This window comes from Chiloscyllium punctatum, chromosome 23 (assembly GCF_047496795.1).
Source record: "Chiloscyllium punctatum isolate Juve2018m chromosome 23, sChiPun1.3, whole genome shotgun sequence".
NCBI lineage: Eukaryota > Metazoa > Chordata > Chondrichthyes > Orectolobiformes > Hemiscylliidae > Chiloscyllium > Chiloscyllium punctatum.
In genome coordinates, this window is record NC_092761.1 from 52356828 (window position 1) to 52382015 (window position 25188).

Consider the following 25188-nt stretch of genomic DNA (forward strand, 5'->3'; position numbering starts at 1 on the left):
CCAGCCAGCTGCCGATTTTCCCCTGTCAACTTTCCTGAGTCATCTTTTCTTTGGTCTTCTGCTATCCAACTTTATTGTGGACAGGCACCTTTCAGAGAGCTGTTCGGCTAGCAATCTATTTTTTTGTTGATGCTGTTTGCTGTTCTCCCCCTAACTGTTCAAAATGTCAGGTTTTATACCCCAAAACATTGGATCATTTCATAGAAATGAAAAAAATAGGCAGGATGAATGCGTGGCTTCGGAGATGGTGTAGGAGGGAGGGGTTCAGATTTGTTGGACATTGGGACCGGTTCTGGGGAAGGTGGGACTCTTACAAAATGGACAGTCTACATCTGAACCAGACCGGAACCAGGGACCTTAGGGTTAGTTTTTGCTACTGCTGTTGGGGAGGTTTTAAACTAATGTGGCAGGGGACTGGGAAGCAGAAGAGAAAATAAGTAGGCAGTGAGGTGGAGACTCTAAGAATCATGAAGATAGCATTAATAAAGGGAAGAGTAGGCACAGAGTGCATAAGCATAAAAGAACTGGTGGCCTGAAATGCATCTACTTTACTGCAAGGAGTATAGTGTGTAAGCTACAGGGACATAGTTACGCCAGAGAACAGAGGTAGCTGGGTATCAGTTAGAGGTGGAAAGGGGAGGAAGCAGGCAGTGCAGGGTTCCCCTGTGGTCGTTCCCCTCAACAATAAGTATCCCGCTTTGGATACTGTTGGGGGGAACGGCCTAGCAGGGGTAAGCTGCACTGACCGGGTCTCTGGCACGAGGTCCGGCTCTGAGGCCCAGAAAGGAAATGGGGAGAGGAGGAGAGCACTAGTTATAGGAGACTCTCTAGTTAGAGGGACAGACAGGCGGTTCTGTGGACATGGGCGAGACTCTCACATGGTTTGTTGCCTCCTGGGTGCCAGGGTCCGAGACGTCTCAGACCGTGTCTTCAGAATCCTTAAGGGGGAGGGTGTGCAGCCAGAAGTCGTGGTGCACATTGGCACCAACGACATAGGTAGGAAGAGGGGTGGGGAGGTCATTCAGGAGCTCAGGGAGTTAGGCTGGAAGCTAAAAGCTAGGACGGACAGAGTCGTCATCTCTGGGTTGTTGCCGGTGCCACGTGACAGTGAGGCAAGGAATAGGGAGAGAGTGCAGTTGAACACATGGCTGCAAGATGGTGTAGGAGGGAGGGCTTCAGGTATTTGGACAATTGGACTGCATTCTGGGGAAGGTGGAACCTGTACAAGAAGGACGGGTTGCACCTGAACCAGAAGGGCACCAATATCCTGGGAGGTAGGTTTGCTAGCACTCTTCGGTGGGGGGTTTAAACTCATTTGGCAGGGGGATGGGATCCGGACTTGTAGTCCAGCAAGTAGGTTAGCTGTTTTTCAGGATGTCCAAGAATGTAGGAAGGCTGTGGAGAAGGTAGCACCGACAGGGAATGCTTGCGGACACAGAGATGGGCTCAAGTGTGTATACTTCAACGCAAGAAGTATCAGAAATAAGGTGGGTGAACTTAAGGCATGGATCGGTACTTGTGACTACGATGTTGTGGCCATCAGGGAAACGTGGATAGAAGAGGGACAGGAATGGTTGTTGGAGGTTCCTGGTTACAGATGTTTCAGTATGATTGGGGGGGTGGTAAAAAAGGAGGGGGGGGAGCTTGGCGTTGCTAATTAGAAATGGTATAATGGCTGCAGAAAGGCAGTTCGAGGGGGATCTGCCTTTGGAGGTAGTATGGGCTGAAGTCAGAAATAGGAAAGGAGCAGTCACCTTGTTGGGTGTTTACTATAGGCCCCCCAATAGCAGCAGAGATGTGGAGAAACAGATTGGGAAACAGATTTTGGAAAGGTGCAGAAGCCACATGGGCGATTTCAACTTCCCAGATATTGATTGGAAGGCCTTTAGGTCAAGTAGATTGGATGGGGCAGTGTTTGTGCAGTGTGTCGAGGAAGCTTTTCTAACTCAGTGTGTAGATTGTCCGACCAGAGGGGAGGCCATATTGGATTTGGTACTTGGTAGCGAACTGGGACAAGTGATGGGCTTGTTAGTGGGTGAGCATTTTGGTGATGGTGACCACAATTCTGTGAATTTCACCTTGGTTATGGAGAGAGATAGGTGCGTGCAACAGGGTAGGTTTTACAATTGGGGGAAGGGTAAATAAGATGCTGTAAGACAGGATCTGAGGAGCACAAATTGGGAGCATAGGCTGTCAGGGAAGGATGCCGTTGAAATGTGGAACTTTTTCAAGGAACAGATACGACGTGTCCTTGATATGTATGTACCTGTCAGGCAGGAAAGAGATGGTCGTGTGAGGGAACCTTGGTTGACGAGGGAGGTTGAATGTCTTGTAAGGAGGAAGAAGGAGGCTGACATAAGGTTGAGGAAACAGGGTTCAGACAGAGCATTGGAGGGATACAGGATAGCCAGGAGGGAGCTGAAGAAAGGGATTAGGAGAGCTAAGAGAGGGCATGAAAAATCTTTGGCGGGTAGGATCAAGGATAACCCCAAGGCCTTTTATGCGTATGTGAGAAACATGAGAATGACGAGAACAAGGGTAGGTCCGATCAAGGACAGTAGTGGGAGACTGTGTATTGAGTCGGAAGAGATAGGAGAGGTCTGGAATGAGTACTTTTCTTCAGTATTTACAAATGAGAGGAACCGTATTGTTGAAGAGGAGAGTATGAAACGGACTGGTAAGCTAGAGGAGATACTTGTTAGGAAGGAAGACGTGTTGGGCATTTTGAAAAACTTGAGGATAGACAAGTCCCCTGGGCCTGACGGGATATATCCTAGGATTATGTGGGAAGCAAGAGAGGAAATTGCAGAACCGTTGGCAATGATCTTTTCATCTTCACTGTCAATGGGGGTGGTGTCAGGGGACTGGAGAGTGGCGAATGTTGTGCCCCTGTTCAAAAAAGGGAATAGGGATAACCCCGGGAATTACAGGCCAGTTAGTCTTTCTTCGGTGGTAGGCAAAGTAATGGAAAGGGTACTGAGGGATAGGATTTATGAGTATCTGGAAAGACACTGCTTGATTAGGGACAGCCAACACGGATTTGTGAGGGGTAGGTCTTGCCTTACAAGTCTTATTGAATTCTTTGAGGAGGTGACCAAGCATGTGGATGAGGGTAGAGCAGTGGATGTAGTATACATGGATTTTAGTAAGGCTTTTGATAAGGTTCCCCATGGTAGGCATATGCGGAAAGTCAGGAGGCATGGGATAGTGGGAAGTTTGGCCATTTGGATAGAGAACTAGCTAACCGGTCGAAGTCAGAGAGTGGTGGTAGATGGTAAATATTCAGCCTGGAGCCCAGTTACAAGTGGAGTTCCGCAGGGATCAGTTCTGGGTCCTCTGCTGTTTGTAATTTTTATTAATGACTTGGAAGAGGGACTGGAAGGGTGGGTCAGTAAATTTGCAGACGATACGAAGATTGGTGGAGTTGTGGATAGTGAGGAGGGCTGTTGTCGGCTGCAAAGGGACTTAGATATGATGCAGAACTGGGCTGAGGAGTGGCAGATGGAGTTCAACCCTGTCAAGTGTGAGGTTGTCCATTTTGGAAGGACAAATAAGAATGCGGAATACAGGGTTAATGGTAGCTACTTAGTAAGGCGGAGGAGCAGAGGGATCTTGGGGTCTATGTTCATAGACCTTTGAAAGTTGCCACTCAGGTGGATAGAGCTTATAAGAAGGCCTATGGTGTATTAGCGTTCACTAGCAGAGGGATTGAATTCAAGAGTCGTTAGGTAATGTTGCAGCTGTATCGGACCTTGGTAAGGCCACATTTGGAGTACTGTGTGCAGTTCTGGTCGCCTCATTTTAGGAAAGATGTGGAAGCTTTGGAGAGGGTGCAGAGGAGATTTACCAGGATGTTGCCTGGAATAGAAAATAGGTTGTACGAAGATAGGTTGAGAGTGCTAGGCCTTTTCTCATTGGAACGGCGAAGGATGAGGGGTGACTTGATAGAGGTTTATAAGATGATCAGGGGAATAGATAGAGTAGACAGTCAGAGACTTTTTCCCCGGGTACAACAGAGTGTTACAAGGGGACATAAATTTAAGGTGAAGGGTGGAAGGTATAGGGGGGATGTCAGGGGTAGGTTCTTTACCCAGAGAGTGGTGGGGCTGAAAATATGTTGCTGGAAAAGCGCAGCAGGTCAGGCAGCATCCAAGGAACAGGAGAATCGACGTTTCGGGCATCAGCCCTTCTGAAGAAGGGCTGATGTCTGAAACGTCGATTCTCCTGTTCCTTGAATGCTGCCTGACCTGCTGCGCTTTTCCAGCAACACATTTTCAGCTCTGATCTCCAGCATCTGCAGTCCTCACTTTCTCCCAAGAGAGTGGTGGGGGCATGGAATGCGCTGCCTGTGGGAGTGGCAGAGTCAGAATCATTGGTGTCCTTCAAGCGGCAATTGGATAGGTACATGGATAGGTGCTTAAGCTCGGATAAATGTTCGGAACAACATCGTGGGCTGAAGGGCCTGTTTTGTGCTGTATTGTTCTATGTTCTATGTTCTATGTTCTGAGGCAAATGAACTTAAGGCTTTGATTGGTGCCTGGAAGTATGATGTTATTGCAATCACAGAGATTTGGTTGAAGGAGGGGCATGATGATTGGCAATTAAATGTTCCAGGATATAGACGCTTCAGACAGGACAGGGAAGGATGTAAAAGGGGGTTGGAGTTACATTGCTGGTGAGGGATGATATCACGGCTGTGCTAAAGGAGGACACTATGGAGGTCTTGGGTAGTGAGGCATTATGGGTGGAGCTGAGAAATAAGAAGGGTGCATTTACATTGTTGGGGCTGTAATACAGACCTCCCAACAGTGAGCGTGAGGTAGAAGAACAAATTGGTAAACAGATTATGGAAAGATGTAGAGGCAATAGGGTAGTGGTGATGAGAAATTTTAATTTTCATAACACTGACTGGGATATACTTAACGTCAGAGGTGTGGATGGGGTAGAATTTGTAAGAAGCGTCCAGGAGAGTTTTCTAGAGCAGTATGTCAATTGTCCGACGAGGGAAGGGGCTGTATTGGAGCTGGTACTGGGGAATGAGCCAGGACAGGTGGTCGATGTTGCGGTGAGGGATTTCTTTAGGAACAGTGACCTCAATTCTGTAAGTTTTAGAATACCTGTAGACAAAGATGAGAGTGGTCCTAAGCCAATTGTATCAAAATTAGGCAGGAGCTGGGAAATGTGGATTGGACACATCTATGTGAAGGGAAGTCCACATTTGATATGTGGGAGGCTTTCAAAGATAGGTTAAAGTCATTGCAGGATAGGCATGTCCCGTTGAAGGCAAGATTCGTAAACCATGGATGACAGGAGAAATTGTACAACTAGCCAGGATTGGTCTACTAAAGGATAATGAAGGAAGGCTGTGTGTCGAGCCTGAGAGAATGGGTGAGATTCTGAATCATTACTTTGCATCAGTGTTCACTGAGGAAAGGAACATGATGAATCTTGAGATTAGAGATAGAAGTTTGGTTAGTCTGGATCACGTTGATATGAGTAGGGAAGATGTGTTGGGTAGGCTAGAGGTTATTAAGGTAGACAAATCCCCAGGACCCGATGGGATCTATCCCAGGTTGATGAGGGAGGCGAGAGAGGATTGCAGATGCTGAAAACCAAATACTGGATTAGTGGTGCTGGAAGAGCACAGCAGTTCAGGCAGCATCCAACGAGCAGCTGTGCTCTTCCAGCACCACTAATCCAGTATTTCTGGTAACTACAGACCAGTGAGCCTGATGTCGGTGGTGGGAAAGTTGCTGGAGAACGTAGTGAGGAATAGGATCTATTTATATTTAGAAAAGAATGGGCTTATCAGTGATAGGCAACATGGTTTTGTGTGGGAGAGATCGTGCCTTATCAACTTAATAGAGTTCTTTGAGGAAGTGACCAAGTTGATAGATGAAGGAAGGGCTGTTGATATCATATTCATGGACTTTAGTAAGGCTTTTGATAAGGTTCCCCGTGGTAGACTAATGGAGAAGTTGTATAGGGCGTTCTAGCTAGGTGGATAAGTAACTGGTTGAGCAACAGGAGACTGTTGCTGAACGGAGTTGAAGGGAGTTTCTCGAAATGGAGAAAGGTGACCAGTGGTGTTCCACAGGGGTCAGTGTTGGAGCCACTGTTGTTTGTAATATCATAAATGATCTGGAAGAGGGCAGTGTTGGTATGATCAGCAAGTTTGCAGATGACACAAAGATTAGTGGAGTAGCAGAAAGCATAAGGGACTGTCAAAGAATACAGGAGGACATAGATAGACTGAAGAGTTGGGTGGAAAAGTGGCAGATGGATTTCAATCCAGACAGATGTGAGGTGATGTATTTAGGCAAGACTAATTCTAGAGCAAATTATACAATGAATGGAAGAGCCTTAGGAAAAGTTGATGGACAGAGAGATCTAGGAGTGCAGGTCCATTGTACACTGAAGGTTGCTGCACAGTTGGATAGAGTGGTCAAGAAGGCATATAGTATGCTTGCCTTCATCAGACTTCATTGAGTATAAGAGCTGGCAGTCATGTTAAAATTGTACAAGACATTGGTTCGATCGCATTTAGAGTACTGTGTACAGTTCTGGTTGTCACATTCCCAAAAGGATGTGGACATTTTGGAGAGGGTGCAGAGAAGATTTATGAGGATGTTGCCTGGTATGGAAGGTGCTAGCTATGAAGAGAGATTGAGTAGGTTAGGTTTGTTTTCATTAGAAAAAAGAAGATTGAGGGGGGACTTGATTGAGGTTTACAACATCATGAAGAGTATAGACAGGATGGATAGAGACCAGCTTTTTCCCAGGGTGAAGGATTCAATAACGAGAGGTCACGCATTCAAGGTGAGAGGTGGAAAGTTTAAGGGGGATACACGTGGCAAGTACTTTACACAGAGGGTGGTGGGCGTTTAGGATGTGTTGCCAGCAGAGGTGGTAGAAGCAGGCACGGTAGATTCATTTAAGATGCGTCTGGACAGATGCATGAGTAGGTGGGGAGTAGAGGGATACAGATACTTAAGAATTGACCGAAAGGTTTAGACAGTAGATTTGGATCGGCTCGGGCTTGGAAGGGCCTGTTCCTGGGCTGTAAATTTTCTTTGTTCTTTGTTTGGTTTGATATCATCCCAAACCGTAAAATTCAGATTCAATTGAAGTTTGGTATCTGGGGCATAATTTAAACAGATTGGCCGAATTTGAATTTATTTTTTGTTCAGCTATATGTTTCAACCAAACGTTGCATTTTTTAAATTGCTCAGCACACTCTGTTTTCAGTCAGTCCTTGCCAGTTTCCTCTCTCTCTCTCTCTCTCTCTCTCTTTTAAAGGTGCAGTACACACCTACACCTTCATAACACTGCAGGATTAGTCAAAGCGCTCCATTAAAATTGTTTATGTAGCAGCACTGGAAAGTTTCATCACTTCAAATGAGGAAGGAATTTGTTTGATTTGGTACTTTAAAAACATGACCCTGTTGTAACATCAGATACACCACAGAGTGTTTTTGTTGATTGGTTCATTTTCCAGGAGTTGCTAGAGCTGGCAAGAAAGAGTGGCCCTGACATGACTCTGAAAAGGAAATACCAGGCAATTTCGAGTCAGAAGGAGCAGGAGAGACGAGCACAGAGTCGATACGAAAAGATTCTGCAAGAGGTCAAAGAGGAATGTAAAGATAACAGCATCTCATCTGATGAGGAAGGTATGAATGTCAATGGGTTGGTTCATTGCAGGACACGCAGCAATAATTCACTTGATAAAATGCTGGATAAGAAGGCCTTGGTGAGCCCTTCACATTTATTCAAGGATTTTTTGCATTGTCCAATATTTAGCAAAAAGAAAGAGAACCTCTAATTTTAAGCAAGGCCCAAATCCAGCCTAATTATTGAAAGTCACAACATTCAACAGCAACATGGTATCATCACCAAAAATCTCAAATGCAAGATATCTGAGAAAAGTTACCCCATTTTTCTTTGATTTGAAATTTGATCCATAGAGATTTTGTCCTTTTTTGTCTATATTTCTCAACACATATAAATGAATATGTGTGTGTTTGTGTTTGGATTTAAAATGGGTGTAGTTTAAATTTGCATAAGTAATTAATCGTCCATTTTTTGTCATTTGTTAGTGGATAAGTTTGTTATAATAGGTATGCTTTTGAAATTTGTGGGTTTCTTTTATATCAGATAGTGGTCACAGTCAGGCATTAACCATCCTAGATATTAAATTGCAATGGCTCAGTGGTATTATCACTAGATTATTAATCCAGAAACCCAGGTAATGTTCTTGGGTTTGGCAGATGGTGGAATTTGAATTCAATTTTTAAAAAATCTGGAGTTAAGAATCTAGTGAAGACCATGAGACTATTGCCATTCAGGTAAGGAAACTGCTGAAATTGAAGGGACCTGGTCTGGTCTACACATGTGAACAGACCCATAGCAATGTGGCTGACTGTTAACTATCCTCTGGGCAATTGGGGATGGGCAGTAAATGCTGGCCTGGACAACAATAATCCCATGAATGGAAACAAAAATTATGGTAACTCATGGAATAGTGGAGCTTGATTTCTCATGCTCTATTCTCACCAGGGTTATGACAAGATAATTATAGACACAGTAGATTTTATTGAGGACAAAGAATATACAGTAAGAGGTGAAGTGAGGCGTAAATACTTCGGTATTTTGAATCAGTCTTTACTTAGGATGTGGGTGCTAACAAAATATTGGTAAAGGCAGTGGATAAGGTGCAAATGGATGGGTAGGATGTGTTTGAAAGGCTGGTCATACGTAGTGGTTAAGATTACTGACTTGCATCCCATGTTGCTAAGGGAGGTGGGACTGGAGATAGTAGAAGGACTTACCATAATCTTTAAATCTCCCCTAGATGCAGGAGAGGTGCTGAACAATTGGAAGGTACAAATGTGACATCCTTTTTCAAAAAAAGGTGATCAGGTTATTCCATGTGCTAGTCAATATAATTGCGGTAATAAAGTATAAGAGACAGAAAGAAGATCATGGGCATTTGAAAAGGTTTGAGTCAGTTCAGGAGAACTAGCATGGATTTGTAAGTGGTAAATGTTTGATCATTCCAAGCTCAGTGAATAATTGGGAAGGCAAATGGAATATTCACTGGCAATGGAAGGGAGAGTAGGGAGGTTGCTAAACTGTACAAGGCACAAGTCAGACTGCAGCCGGAATGCTGTGAACTGTTTTGGGTCCTTTAATATAAGGAAAGATTGAAGGCAGTCCAAAGAAGGTTCACTCGGCTGATATCAACTATGGAAGGGCAGTGTTATGTGGAGGTATTGGTAGCTTGGACCTGTACTGATTACAATGTGGACCTTACCGAAACATGCAGATGCTGAGGGACTTGACAGGGTAGTTGAGGTAAGGTTGTTTTCCCTTGTGTGGAATCAAGGACCACAAGGCGAGTTTTCAAAACATGTGGTCACTCATTTAAAATAGAGGTAAGAAGAAATTATTTTCTCAGAGTCATGAATCTGTGGAATATTTTAACAGCAGGAATGACAATAAGCAAGCAGTGGCAGGCATTTGAGAAGATAATTCATGACTTTCAGCAAAAATATATCCCAGTAAGGAGGAAAGATTCTAAGAGAGGGACAATTCAACCATGAAAGTTAAGGAGAGTTTAAAGTTCAAAGAAAAATCACATAAGCCATCAAAAGTCAGCAATAACCTCAAAAACTGGGATAAATTCAGCATCTATCAAAGGAGGACTACAAACGATAAAGAGGGAGAAAATTAAACTACGAGGGAATATTTAAACTGGCAATGAAGAGTATCTTTAAATATATAAGAGAAAGGTCAATGTGAACATAGGCCCCTTAGAGTATTCATCTGCAGACATAATTATGGGAGCATGGAAATGGCAGAGGAGTCATTAAATGCTTTGCATCAATCTTTAAACCTCAAGATACTTCAAACATCTCATTATTACTAAAGAATTCAGGTGAGGAATTAAGTACTATCACCATCATAAGAGAAGTAATAAGGTACATAACTATGGGTCAATTAGCCTAACGTATTTTCTTAAAAAATTGGTGGAACCTAATATTAAGGGAATAATGATACGTTTGGAAAATCATAATCTAATCCAAGCAGAGTCAGCATGTTTTATGAAAGATGTATGATCTCTGACTATTTTAGAGTATTTTGAGGACGTTCATAGTTCTTTGAAAGTGCAGTTGCAGTAGATAGGATAGTGAAGAAATTGTTTGGTATGCTTGCCGTTATCAGTCAGTGTTTTGAGTAAAGGAGTTGGCAGATCAAGTTGTGGCTATACAGGACATTGGTTAGGCCACTATTAGAATACTATGTGCATTTCTGGTCTCCCTGCTATTGGAAGGATGTTGTGAAATTTGAAAGGGTTCAGAAAAGATTTACAAGAATGTTGCCAGTGTTTGGAGGGTTTGAGCTATAAGGAGAGGCTGAACAGGCTGGGCTGTTTTCCTGGAGCTGAGGTTTATAAAGTCATGAGGTGGGGGGGTGGTCATGGATAGGATAAATAGACATTGTCTTTTCCCTGGGGTGAGGGAGTCAAAAACTAGAGGGTGCAGGTTTAAGGTGAGAGTGAAAAGATTTAAATGGGAAATCAGGGCAACTTTTCACACAGGATGGCGCACGAATGGAATGAGTCGCCAGAGGAAGTGATGGAGGTACAATTACGATACCTAAAGGGCATCTGGATGGGAATATGAGTAGGAAGGGTTTAGAGGGATGTGGGCCAAATGCTGGCAAATGGGTCTAGATTTATGTGAGATATCTGGTCAGCATGGACAAGTTGGACTGAAGGGTCAGTTCCTGTGCTGTATATCTCAATGACTCTATGAAGTCTCAATCAGAGTGGATATGGGGAACCAATAGATGTGTTACATTTGGACTTCCAGAAGGCATTCAACAAGGTACCTCACAAAAGATAGTCATTTTATGAGAGACCGTAGTGTGAAAAATAGTACATTGGTATAAAGCGAGCATTGACTATTGGGCAGAAAACAGGGAGTGGGAATAAAGTGTGATGTTTTTCAGGTTAGAGAGGCAGGAGCCTGGAAGAAAACAGCAAACCAGGCTGCATTAGGAGGTGGTGAAGTTAATATTTTGGGTGTAACCCTGAAGAAGGATCCTTCAGGACTGGGGTTGGGTGTCGGGGGAGCTGCAAATATAGGGGTGGCAATCTATAATGGGTGGGGAGGGAGGGAATCTCTCCACAGGGATCAGTGATGGGACAGCAACTGTTTACAATATTTATTAATGAATTGGAGAAAGGAAGTGAATGTACTAATTTTGCAGACAACACAAAAATAGGTGGAAAGGCAAGTTGCAAGATGGATACAAACACCTGACAGAGAGATATTGATAGGTTAAGTAAATAGACAAAAGGTGGCAAATGGATTATAATGTGGGAAAATGTGAAGTTCATTTTAGAAGGGAGAACAAGTGTTATTCAGATAGAGAAAAACTGCAGAAAGTTGCAATAGTAAGGGACTTGTTAGCACACAGGTGCAGCCAGTAATCAGGAATGCTATTGGAATATTGGCCTTATTTCAAGGGGTATGGTGTATGGAGAGTAAGGAAGTCTTACTGCAATTGTCCATGGCGCTGGTGAGATCAAATCTGGAGTATTGTGGGCAGTTCCCTTGTTTAAGGAACAACATGTTTTCACTGGTGGTAGTTCAAAGAAAGTTTACTCAGATGATCCCTGGTATGGACGATCAAAGACTAAACTTTATTGACTGGAACTTAGAAGAATGAGAGCTGGTCTCAGAGAAGCATAAAGGATTCTTAAGGGGCTTTGTAGGATGAATCCTGAGAGAATGTTTTCCCTCATGGGAGAGTTTAGGAGTAGAGGGCACAAACTCAGAATATAGGGGTACCAATTTAAGTCTGAGATGAAGAGGAATTTCTTTGCTGAGGGTTGAGAGACGTTGGAACTCCTTGCCACAGAGAACTGTGAATATTTAAGGCTGATTTATCGTGGAGTTAAGCGTTATGGGGAGGGGGGAGGAAAGTGGATACTAGGAATATTGCATCAACTGTGATCCGTTTGAGTGGTAGAGCTAGCTCAAGGGGCCAAACGGCCTACTCTTTTCCTGTTTCTTATCATGAGTATTTTCAAGGGAACCCAAGATTATGATGCAAAGGTAAGAAAATAGAGTTGAGGATTATCAGATCAACCATGCTTTTGTTGACTGGTAGAGCAGACTTGATGGGCTGAATGGTTTGATTCTGCTCCTACATCTTATGGTCATCTTATTTATTTGAATTTATTGATGAAGTAGTAGATAAGCTTGATGAAGGAAATGTGCTGGGTGTTGCCTTTGTGAATTCTAAATGCCTGCTCAGGACTGAGTCTCTCAGACCATAAGTAAATCTGGTTTATAAATCTGAGGTTTATTGAATCGGAGGATCTGCATCAACTTGGCTGAAATAATATTGACTTATGGACAGAAATCAGTGAGTTGTGGTCAGTGGTGATTTTTTAGACTGGAGGATGACAGTGATGTTACCAATAGTCATTACTCAGACTGTTACTTTTTTGATGTACGTAAATGATTCGGATGCTACATTAAAATGAATATTTCAAAACTTACCAATGTTACAAACCTGAGGCATGGCAAATAGTGAGGACAATGTCTGTTGACTGCATCAGGACATAGAGTGTGGGAGAATGGGCTGCCAAGTGACCAGTAGAATTTACAACGGAGAGGTGATGCCTTTTGGATGAAGACCTATGGAGAGGCAATACGGCACAATTGTCAATAGTGTGTAGAAACAGTGGGACCTAGGGTTCATTTGCATCGATCTGTGAAGATGTCAGGCCATTACAATTTTGAGGTTTATAAATAGCAGAATTGAGTGCAAAAACTGATTAGTTATGTTGAACCTTTCATAAAGCTCAGGTCTGACCAATCTTACCCCTTTGTCCAATACATTATTTTGTGAGGAAAGTTTTTAAAGGAGAGATTTGGGTTGTAGAGAGAAAAAACAATCCTTTTTAATCGTCTTGTCTATGTACAAGGATTCTTTTATTGGCCATGTGCATGGACTTTCTCTTCAAAAATAGTTTTGAAGTTGGGAATCCATGTTGATTGAGAAGGACCTGACCTTCCAGGCCTTGAGTTTTTTTGAGATCAGCCATTGGAAGAGGGATAGAGGGTTGGGGAAGGTGAATCGAAGAGAACGGTTTACTTGTTGGATTTTTGGCCATCTTCCCGACACAAAGTCTCTTTGTTTGTGTGATATCTTTAGTGGACTGAGATTGTATGTTACTGCTTTGAGAACAGTTCAGTTTCTGACACAAACCTTGAGATTTAGAGACTCTGAAAAGAAATAGAACCAACAATTTTTAAAAAATATTTTTTGATACAACTTCAATCCTTCAATCCTTGAAGTTAACCTTCCTAGTGATTGTGGTCTGTTCGTACCCCTCTGCTCTCACCAGGCAGTGACACCTCCGTTCTCCACCGCCACACACACACACACACACACCAACAATTGATCCATTTCATGGAATTGTTTCAAAGAGTCCTTACAGGGCAGAAAGAGGGCATTCAGCCCATCAAGGCTGCACCAACCCTCTGAGAGTATCCCAACATATCCCTATAGTCTTATATTTACCATGGCAAACCATCCAGCCTACACAGGGACAAGTTAGCATGGCTATTACATCTAATCACATCTTTGGACTGTGGGAGAAAACTGGAGCACCCGGTGGAAATTGCTGTAGACATGGGGAGAATGATAACTCCACATAGTCACCCAAGACTAGAATGGATCCCCAGTCCCTGGTACTGAGAGAAGCACCGCTAACGACTGTGCTACCATGCTACCCATTTAATGTTTCACTTTTGTTTTAAGATAGGCAAAAAATGCCAGCATAACCAACATCCCCTTTATCATGTGAACAAATTTCTTTTTTAAAGACATCAGAAATTTGCAATTGAGCAGGTTGTCCTGTTCTCATAAATCATATTTTTCTGTATTGTAGAGATGTGTTCCTGGCTTCCGGGTTCTCCAACACACCCCATGAGTCCCAGTGTGGCGCTGCGAGCTGTACCAACCCTCTCCACGCAGGACATGAAGACAGTCAGTAAGTGTAAACCTGCTATCTCTTTAACCCCAAACCAGCCACTGAATCCTGGTTCTTGCATCTGTTTACTCAAAGTGGTGCTTTCTGGAACTGGGGACTTCCAAGTGTGTAAGAGTGTTATTCCTTGTCACCTGGTGATAGCTGGCCTGCACCAAAGAGCCAATACAGTTTGAATTTGAATTTAGTTAGCTTAATTGTCACATGTACATGTGAGTACAGTGAAATGTTTACAAGTCACCACTTACCTCACCAAGGTACAAATTCTTGAAAGAAAAATTTGAAAAATAAAGAAATAAGTCTGAGTAATGAATTAGAAAAATGAAAACGTTTAGAATAACAGTCCTTCCATGATAATATAATAAAGAAAAGAAAAAATAATAAGTTAAAAAGGGCGAAGTCCATTCAGTCTATTTCATGGTTCTGGGCTTGAGGACCTGATTACACCCCTCCACATTGGAATCCTGGGCTGGATCCACCATGGTGCCAAAGAAAATGGTGTGTGAGTCACAGACTGATTGACTGAAGCTGCCACAAGGACACCCTGATGTCAACAGAAACAGCCGCTGAAAGGAATCCCAGGCTGGGCCAAACCAACCATGCTGCTGTGAAGGCGCTGTACAAGCCTCAAGGAAACTAGGATCTTGGGCTCAGACACACCTGGTCCTCAGCTGCCGTTGAAGCAGCCTATTTGAAGGACCCACCAGGACACAAATGAACTTAATGTTAGAAATGAAGTATTTAATCAAGAGAGGAACAAAAAGGAGGATGTGGCAGGCCTGGTGATAAGAAGTAGACAAGCCAGAAGCCTGAATACATCCTCATCAGATGAAATTCTCATCATGCTAATACTTATGAATTTGAAATTTCTTCTTCTGAACTATATTCAGAATATACCTCAGCTATCCTAGAATTGTGTCTGTTCTGTCTTCCCCCAATCCTGTCTCCTGTAAACCAGGCACTGTGCCTCCTGTCCCTCCTCTTGCCCCCAGGTGGGCCACCTCTATGCCATCCCATGTGTTACCTCCCTCTCCTGAAGCACTGCACCACTCTACTTCCAGCAGACCCCTTCTCACCCAGAAATGTTTGATTTTTTTGATTTTACATGTTCCAGGTAAACCTGAACTGGGAGATGAGGATTTGAAAATAATGATAAGGAAACATGTTGAGAAGCGAAGACTACAACCGGTAGGCTGACTTATGAACAGTTATTCTGATGTTTTGTAGCATTTTTGTTAGTTTCTTGATTTTTAATGCACTCTCTGTGCTCAAGCAGAAGCATATTGATTTTGGACAATGTTGGCCCTCACTTATGGATCTGAAGTGATCAATGCAACCCATAAGGCTTTGATTAGATTAGATTAGATTAGATTACTTACAGTGTGGAAACAGGCCCTTCGGCCCAACAAGTCCACACCGCCCCGCCGAAGCGTAACCCACCTATACCCCTACATCTACATTTACCCCTGACCTAACACTATGGGCAATTTAGTATGGCCAATTCACCTGACCTGCACATCTTTGGACTGTGGGAGGAAACCGGAGCACCCGGAGGAAACCCACGCAGACACGGGGAGAACGTGCAAACTCCACACAGTCAGTCGCCTGAGGCGGGAATTGAACCCAGGTCTCAGGCGCTGTGAGGCAGCAGTGCTAACCACTGTGCCACCGTGCCACGAGCAAGGTGACCAAGAGCTGGGCTGATTTGGAACATAGAACAGTATAGTACAGGAACAGCCTTTCAGCCCACAATGCTGTGCTGAACATGTTACCTAAAATAATCTAATCCCTTCCGTCTGCCCATGGTCCATATTCCTCCATTCCTTGCATATTCGCGTGTTTGTCTAAAAGCCCCTTCTGTCATATCACTACCCCTGGCAGCACATTCCAGACACCTACCACTCTGTAAAACTCTGGGAAAACGATTCTGACAACGAACCTTATTTATGCATCTCAATTTTATAAATTTCTATCAAGTCTCCCTTCAGCCTGCCACTCCAGAGAAAACAACTCTAGTCTTTCTAGCCTCTCCTAACAGGTCATACTTTCTTATACAGGCAGCATCCTCTAAACCTCTTCTGCACCCTCTCCAAAACCTCCATATAGATAGAGTCATAGACTCCTAAAACACGGAAACGGAACCTTTGGCACAACCTGGCCCATGATCACCAAAATGTCCATCCATGAAAACCCCATTTCCCTACACTTTGCCCATATCCTTCTAATCCACTATACACTTTAAGGCCCTACCATTCACCATGAAACTCCTACCTTGATTTGACTTTGCAAAATGCAAGACCTCACACTTATCTATATTAAACTCCATTTGCCATTTCTCGGTCCAATTCCCCAGCTGATCAAGGTCCTGCTGCTATTTCTGATAACGTTCCTCACTGTGCACGATACCATCTGTTTTAGTATCATCAAACTTATAAATCATTGCTTTGTACATTCTTATCCAAATCATTGATCTAGACACCAAACAGCAATAGGCCCAGCTGTAACCCCTGAGGCACTCCACTAGCCAGAGGCCTCCAGCCTTCTGTTTACTACCAAAATGCCAATTTTGTATCCAATTTGCCAGCTCCCCCTGGATTCCATGCGATCTAACCTTCCAGCATCAGGCCTTACTGAAATCCATATAGACTACGTCTACCGCCCTACTCTTGTCAACCTTCCTGGTCACTTCATTGGAGAACTCTAACAAATTTGTGAGGCATGATCTCCTACTCACAAAGCAATGCTAACTACTCCTAATCAAACCCTGTGTTTCCAAATGCATGTATATTTTACCTCAGAATTTTCTCAAGTAACTTACCCAACGCAGATGTTAAGCTCACTCATCTATAATTCCCAGGTTTTTCTTTGCAGCCCTTTTTAAATAATTACAATATTCGTTGCCCTCCAATCTTCCAGGACCTCACCCGTGGCTAACAATGATGTAAAATTTTCAGCCTGGCCCCCGCAATTTCTTCTCTAGCCTCTTGCAGTGTTCTTGGATATCTGGGTAGGATCAGGAATTTATCCACCTTCATACATTCTAATACATCCAACACCACCTCTACTGTGATATGGACTGTCCCCAAGATATCACCACTAACTTCCCCAACTTCCTGTATACTTCCGGTAATGTGGCAATCAGAATTGAATGCAATACTCAAAGAGTGGATTAACCAAAGTCTTAAAAACTGCAACATAACATGCTGATTCTTGTACTCAATGCCCTGATCAATAAAGACAAGCAAACCATATGCTTTCTTTATCACTATTTATTTATGTGGCCACTTTCAGGGAGCTATGGACTTAATAGAACATAGAACATTACCGCGCAGTACAGGCCCTTCGGCCTCAATGTTGCACCGACCTGTCAAACCAATTTGAAGCCCATCTAACCTACACTATTCCATTCTCATCCATATGCCTATCCAATGACCATTTAAATGTCCGTAAAATTAACAAATTTACAACTGTTGCAGGCAGTGCATTCCACACTTCTACTACTAAGTAAAGAAACTACCTCTGACATCTGTCCTATATCTATCACCCCTCAATTTGCAGCGATGCCCCTTTGTGCTATCCATCAACGTCTGAAGAAAAAGGCTGTCACTGTCCAATTGATCTAACCCTCTGATTTTCTTATTGTCTCACTTAAGTAACCTCTCAAAATCTTTCTCTCTGACAAAAACAGCCTCAAATCCCTCGACCTTTTCTTCTAAGACTTCCCCTCCATACCAGGCAACATCCTAGTAAATCTCCTCTGAATCCTTTCCAAAGCTTCCACGTCCTTCCTATAATGTGGTGACCAGAACTGCACGCAATACTTCAAGTGTGGGCGCACCAGAGCTTTGTACAGATGCAGCATGACCTCACTGTTCTGAAACATGATCCTTCTACACACTGTGTGCCTTCTTAACAACACGATCAACCTGGGTGGCAACCTTGAGGGATCTATGTACATAGTTGCCGAGATCTCTCTGCTCATTGTCACTACCACGACTCTTACCATTACTCTTCATTCCTGTTGCTTCTTCCAAAGTGAATCACCTCACACTTTTCCGCATTAAACTCCATTTGCCGCCTTTCAGCCCAGCTCTGCAGTTTATCTATGTCCCTCTGTAACCTACAACATCCTTCAGCACTATCCAAAACTGTACTGTTCTTAGTGTCATCCACACATTTGCTAACCTCTTCTCTACACCTTCATCCAGGTAGTTTATAAAAATGACAAACGGCAGTGGCCCCAAAACAGATCCTTGTGATATACCACTAGGAACTGAACTCCAGGATGAATATTTCCCATCAACCACCACCCTCTGTCTTCATTCAGTTAGCCAATTTCTGATCCAAAGCACTAAATCGTCCTCAACCTATTCCTCCATATTTTGTGCAGTAGCCTATCATGGGGAACCTTATCAAATGCCTTACTGAAATCCATATACACCACATCAACTTTGAAAATTTACCTTAATCCACCTGTTTGGTCACCTTCTCAAAGAACTCACTAAGGTTTGTGAGGCATGACCTATCCTTCACAAAACAATGTTGACTATCCCTAATCAACTAATTCTAATCGAGATGACTATAAATCCTAAGTCTTTTAACCTTTTTGCACACTTTACCGCAACCAAAGTAAGGCTCACTGATCTGTCATGACCAGGGTTGGCTCTACTCCCCTTCTTGAACAAGGGAACAACATTTGCTATCCTCCAGTCTTATGGCACTATTTCTGTAGACAATGACGACATACAGATCAAAGCCAAAGGCTCGGCAATCCCCTCCTTGGCTTCCCAGAGAATCTTGGAATAAATCCCATCCAGCCTAGGGGATTTATTTATTTTCACACTTTCAAGAATTTATAACACCACTTCCTTGTGAATCTCAATCCCATCTAGTCTAGAAACCTATTTCTCAATATTCTCCTTGACAACAATGTCTTTTTCCAGTATGAATACTGATGAAAATATTCACTTAGTGCTTCCTATCTCCTCTGACTCCACGCACAACTCCTGCCACTGTTCTTGATTGGCTGTAATCTTACTCTAGTCATTCTTTTATCCATTATATACTGATGGAAAGGATGTAGGTGTGCTCACTGAGCTGGAAGGTTTGTTTTGAGATGTTTCATCACCATACTAGGTAACATCATCAGTGAGCCTCCGGTTTTATTTTTTATTTATGCATTTGGGTTTCCTTGGGTTGGTGACATCATTTCCAGTGGTGATGTCATTTCCTGGTCTTTCTCAGGGGGTGGTAAATGGGATTTCTTTGATGAAGGGGAGAATTGCTAGGGTTTTTGGACGCTTTTTTGTCCGCTTGTTTGTGTTTGTTGCTGAGAAATCGGTAGAATGTATTCATTGGGTACCTATCCTTTTTGAATACGCTGTATGGGTGATTTTCCTCTGCTCTGCACAGTTCCCCTGTGTGGCAGTGTGTGGTGGCTCACTGAAATAATGTTCTAATGCAGCTTTGTTTGTGGATGTTGGGATGATTGCTTTTATAGTTCAGTATTTGGTCCGTATGTGTTGTTTCCTGTAGATGCTGGTTTGAAGTTCCCCATTGGCTGTTTGCTGTACTGCGAATCTAGGAATGGCAGTTTGTTTGTGTTTTCCTTCTCCTTAGTGATTTTAATGCCAGTAAGGGTATTGTTGATGGTCTTGAAGGTTTCCTCATTTTAATTTAGTGATAACAAAGGTGTTATCCATGTAGCAGACCTAAAGTTTGGGTTGGATGGTTGGCAGAGCTGTTTGTTCAAGTCTCTGCATTACTGCCTCTGCTAAGAACCCTGATATCGGAGATCCCATGGGTGTTCCATTGGTTTGTCTGTAGGTTTTTTGTTGAAGGCGATGTGGGTGGTAAGGCATAGGTCCACTAGCTTGATGATATTGTCCATGCTGATGAAGTTGGTGGTGTTTGGTGTATGTGTCTTTGGTTCTAATAATGTAGTCAGTGTTTCCTTGCCCGGATTGACCAGGCATCGTGGTAGCCCAGAAACCCACCAACACACAAACAGCAACTAATGAACTTGAAAGACCCTATATAGCCAACAAGCAAAACTAATGTAATTTACAAAATACCTTGAAAAAATTGTAACTAACACTACATTGGACAAATAGAAACCTAGCCACCAGGATACATGAACATCAACTAGCCACAAGAAGGCATGACCCACTCTCACTAGTATCTTTACATACAGATGAGGAAGGACAACACATCCATCCTAGGACAAGCCAAACAGAGGCACGCATGAGAATTCCTAGAGTTCTGGTTGGAGTGCCATGCTTCTATCAACAAACACATTGACTTGGATAACATTTACCACCCCCTGAGAAAAGAACAGGAAGTTCCATCACCACAGGAAATTGTAATCACCAACCCAAGGAGACCTAAGCACATAAATAGAAGGCTTCACCAGAGGCTCACTGATGATGTTACCTAGTATGGTGATGAAACGCCTGAAAACAAACCTTCCTGCTCAGCAAGCAAACTGAAATCCAGAACCTCAACCTGAGCTACAAATCTTCTCAAAACTTGCTAACCTATAGAAAGCCTTAGGGTTTTCCTTGATCCTATCTGCCAACAACATCTTATGTCCACTCCTCGCTCATCTTAGCTCTCTCTTTAGGTCTTTCCTGGCTACCTTGTAACTCTCAATCACCCTAACTGAGCCTTCACATCTCATCCTAACATAAGGCTCCTTCCTCTTAACAAGAGATTCAACCTCCTTACTAAACCACAGCTCATGCGCTCGACAACTTTCTCCCTGTCTGACAGGTGCATACTTATCAAGAACACGCAGTAGCTGTTTGTTGAATAAGCTCCACATTTCTATTGTGTCCATCCCCTGCAGTTTCCTTCCCTATCTTATGCACCCTATATCTTGCCTAATCGCATCATAATTGCCTTTCCCCCCAGGTGTAGCTCTTGCCCTCTTACATCGACCTATCCCTTTCCATCACTAAAGTAAACATAACTGAATTGTGGTCACTATCACCAAAGTGCTCACCTACCTCCAAATCTAGTGTGGCCTCGTGTCTTGTTGGCCTGTCTACATACTGTGTCAGAAAACCCTCCTGCACACGTTGGACAAAAACTGACCCATCTAAAGCACTTGAACTATAGTATTCCCGTCAATATTTGGAAAGTTAAGGTTCCCCCATAACAACTACCCTGTCACTCTCACTTCTATCGAGTATCATCTTTGCTCCCTTTTCTCTAAATCTCTGGAACTATTCAGAGGCCTATAGAAAATCCAAACAAGGTGACCTTTCCTGTTTCCAATCTCAGCCCATACTACCTCATTTGACGAGTCCTTAAACACCCATTCTGTAGTCATGATACTGTCCTTGACTAACAATGCCACACCCCACACTTTTACCATCTTCTCTGTTCTTACTGAAGCATCTAAATCCCAGAACCTGCAACAAACCCCTGTCCCTGCTCTACTCTTGTCTCTGAAATGGTCACAACATCAAAATCACAGGTACCGACCAATGCTGCAAGTTCACCCACCTTATTCAGGATGCTCTTGGTGTTGAGGTAGACACACTTCAAATCAAATTCTTGCTTGCTGGTTCCCTGTTGTGACCTTGAAACCATATTTCAGACTTCCCTACTCTCAACCTCCTGTATACTCAAACTACAATTCAGGTTCCCATCCCCCTGCTACATTAGTTTAAATGCTCCTGAAGAGCATTAGCAAATATCCCCCCCAGGATACTGGTACCCCTCTAGTTCAAGTGAAAACCATCCTGTTTGTAGAGGTCCCACCTACCCCAGAAAGAGCACCTATTATCCAGGAATCCAAAACCCTCCCTCCTACACCATCCCTGTAGCCACGTGTTCAACTCCTCTCTCTCCCTATTTGTCACCTCGCTAGCACGTGGCACAGGCAACAAACCAGAGGTAACAACTGTTTGTTCTAGATCTAAGCTTCCACCCTAGCTCCCGAAATTTCTGTCTTAAATCCCCATCTCTCTTCCTACCTTTGTCGTTGGTGCCTATGTGGACCACGACTTGGGGCTGCTCCGCCTTCCCTGGAAAGATCCTGAAAACACAATCAGAGACATCATGAGCCCTGAACCTGGGAGGCACCACACCAACCGTGAGTCTCTCTCGTTCCCACAGAATCTCCTGTCTGTCCCCCTAACTGTGGAGTCCCCAGTGACTAATGGTCTGCTGCTCTTCCCTCTTCCCTTCTGAGCAACAGGGACAGACTCTGTGCCCTATTGCTTACCTTCCCCCTCCCACAACAGTATCCAACAGTATACTTGTCATTGAGCGGAATGGTCACAGGGGATCCCTGCACTGCCTGCCTGTTTCCTTTCCGTCCCCCGACAATAACCTATCTCCCCTCTTGCTGAACCCAAGGTGTGACCTCACTGTAATTGAAGTTCATCCAGCTCCAGCTCCTTAACGTGGCTTTCAAGGAGTTGGAGTTGGGTGCAGTTCCCATAGATGCAGTTAGCAGGAACACTGATGACTTGAACTACAAGATCTCTCTGAACATTAACGCTGTTCAGTGTCCTGCCATTAACTCTACTCTTTCTTTACATCTGATCTCCCAACGTGCAGCGCCCTCACACTTGCCTGAATTAAGTTCCATCTGTTACTTCTCCACTCATATCTGCAACTGATTGATATCTGCTGTATCCCTTGATAACCTTCTACACCATTCTCTGCCTCCAAGCATAATTCCCTCCTTTATCCTTGAATGGTCCTATCCTCTTGTTTTTAATGTATGTATAGAATGCCTTGGGATTCTCTTTAACCCTCTTTGCCAAGGTAATTTCTAGGCCCCACCTTGCTCTCCTAATTTCCTGCTTGAGTTCTTCCCTGTTTTTCTTATTTTCTTCACTGGCCTTGTCCAATTTTCGCTTCCTAAACCTAATATATGCTTTTTCCCTTTTGACTAAATTCACAACCTCCCTCGGTACCCAAGGTCCCTTACCTCCCCATCCTTGTCCTTCCTCCTCACTGTAACATGCTGATCCTGAATGCTTATCAGTAGATCTGGAAACAACTCCCACATGCCAAATGTGGATTTGCCCAATACCAGCTGTTCCTAATTAATTTTCCCTAGCTCCTGCCTAAGGCTGATGTAATTTGCCCTCACTCAATTTACTCCCTTCACATCAGGCCCTGCCTCATATATATTCAGAATTACCTTAAAACTGAAGGAGTTGTGATCCTTCACAAAGAGCTGACCCACTAAAAGATCAGTCACCTGGCCAGGTTCATTAGCCAAAAAAGGTCCAGTATGGCCACTCCCCTAGTTAGAACCCTGCTTGGATGCACTTAAATTCTGCTCCATCAAAGCCTCTTGCTGTTAGGAAGTCCTAGTCAATACTGGGGAAGTTAAAGTCATCCACTATGACAATTGTGTTGTTGTTGTATCTTTCCATAATCCACCTACATATTTGTTCCTTAATGTCTCGGTGAGTGTTGGAGCCCTACAAGTATTTTGGAGGGAGCAATTGCACCCATCTTATTTTTTAGTTCGACCCATATTGCCTGAGTCTATAGTATGTCCTGAGTGCCAATGTAACATTCTCCCTGATTAGGAGAAAGTGAGCACTGCAGATACTGGAGATCAGAGTCGAAGAGTGTGGTGCTGGAAAAGAACAGCCAGTCAGGCAGCATCTGAGGAGTAGGAGAATTGACTTTTCAGGAATAAGCCTGATTCCATGCTCCCCACATTCCTGATGTGGGGCTTATACCCGAAACTTTGATTCTCCTGCTCCTCGGATGCTGCCTGACTGGCTGTGCTTTTCCAGCACCCACATTATCCCTGATTAACAATGCATGTCCCCCACCTCTTTTACCTCCTCCTCTCTCATCTAAAACATAAAACCCTGAAACATTGAGCATCCAGTCCTTTCCCTCTTTCAATAATGTCTGTAACAGCCACAATATCATAGTCCCGTGTACTGATCCAGACTCTAAGCTCTTCTGCATTACCCATAATACTCCTACCTGAAAATAAACTCACTTAAGTCCATCAGATGCATTGTGTTCACTTGCCTGTTTTCCTTTCAGACTTACTGGAAATGACATCAGTCTTCTCCTCAAACCTCCACTTGCTGACCTGCTGCTCTGCTTCCCAGCCCTCCTGAGTAGCATTAGCAAAACTCCCTGAGGGATCTTTGTTTCCCTTCAGTTAGTTGCAGCCCATCCCTCTTGGACAGGTCACCCTGCCTACAGAAACAGTTCCAATGTTCCAAAAGCCTGAAACCTTATCTCCTGTACTAGCTCCTTAGTGATGCATTCATTTGTCCTATCTTTCTACTCCTTGCCTCACTAGCATGTGGCACTGGTAGTGATTCAGAGATTACAACCCTCTTTTCAGCTGCTTTTCAGCCCCTTTCATAATTCCCTGTACTCACTTCACAGGACCTCACCTCTCTTTCTGCTAATGTCGTAGGTACCAATGTGCACAACAAGTCTGGTTGCTAACTTTCCCACTTCAGAATTTCATGCAACTACTCAGAAGTCCTTGATCCTGGCACCAAGTGACAACACATCATCCCAGACACTTATATGCAGCCAAAGAAATCTCTATCTCTGCCCGTAGCTAGTTAGTCTTCTACTACTAGAAGTAGTAGTTTGGACTTTGCACGACTCTGGTCGAGAGCACAGTGAGTTGTGGTGCTGGGCTGGGCTGGGCTGCTGTTGTTATACTCCCCTGAGAGGCTATCTTCCCAACAATATCCAAAATACTATACTGTTATAGAGTCACAGAGATGTACAGCATCCAAATGCCTTTTAAATGTTGCAATTGTACCAGCCTCCACCACTTCTTCTGGCAGCTCATTCCATACATGTACCACCCTCTGCATGAAAAAGTTGCCCCATAGGTCTCTTTTATATTTTTCCCCTCTCACTCTAAACCCATGCCATCTAGTTCTGGACTCCCCGACCCCAGGGAAAAGACTTTGTCTATTTATCCTATCCATGCCCTTCATAATTTTGTAAACCTCTATAAGGTCAGCCTTAAACCTCTGACGCTCCAGGGAAAACAGCCCTAGTCTGTTCAGCCTCTCCCTATAGCTCAAATCCTCCAACCCTGGCAACATCCTTGTGAATCTTTTCTGAACACTTTCAAGTTTCACAACATCTTT

General features: G+C 43.5%; 1 protein-coding gene across 5 annotated transcripts in view; it reads left to right on the forward strand.

Annotated features, from left to right (window-relative positions):
- nfrkb (nuclear factor related to kappaB binding protein) overlaps positions 1–25188 on the forward strand; it is a 151277-nt gene that overhangs the window by 24663 nt on the left and 101426 nt on the right. For all 5 annotated transcript variants that reach the window (XM_072592997.1, XM_072593001.1, XM_072592999.1 and 2 more), the window contains exons 5-7: positions 7499–7670; positions 13973–14074; positions 15186–15259. In XM_072592997.1, the coding sequence (XP_072449098.1) occupies positions 7499–7670; positions 13973–14074; positions 15186–15259 (348 nt within the window). The remainder of the gene's footprint in view (positions 1–7498; positions 7671–13972; positions 14075–15185; positions 15260–25188) is intronic.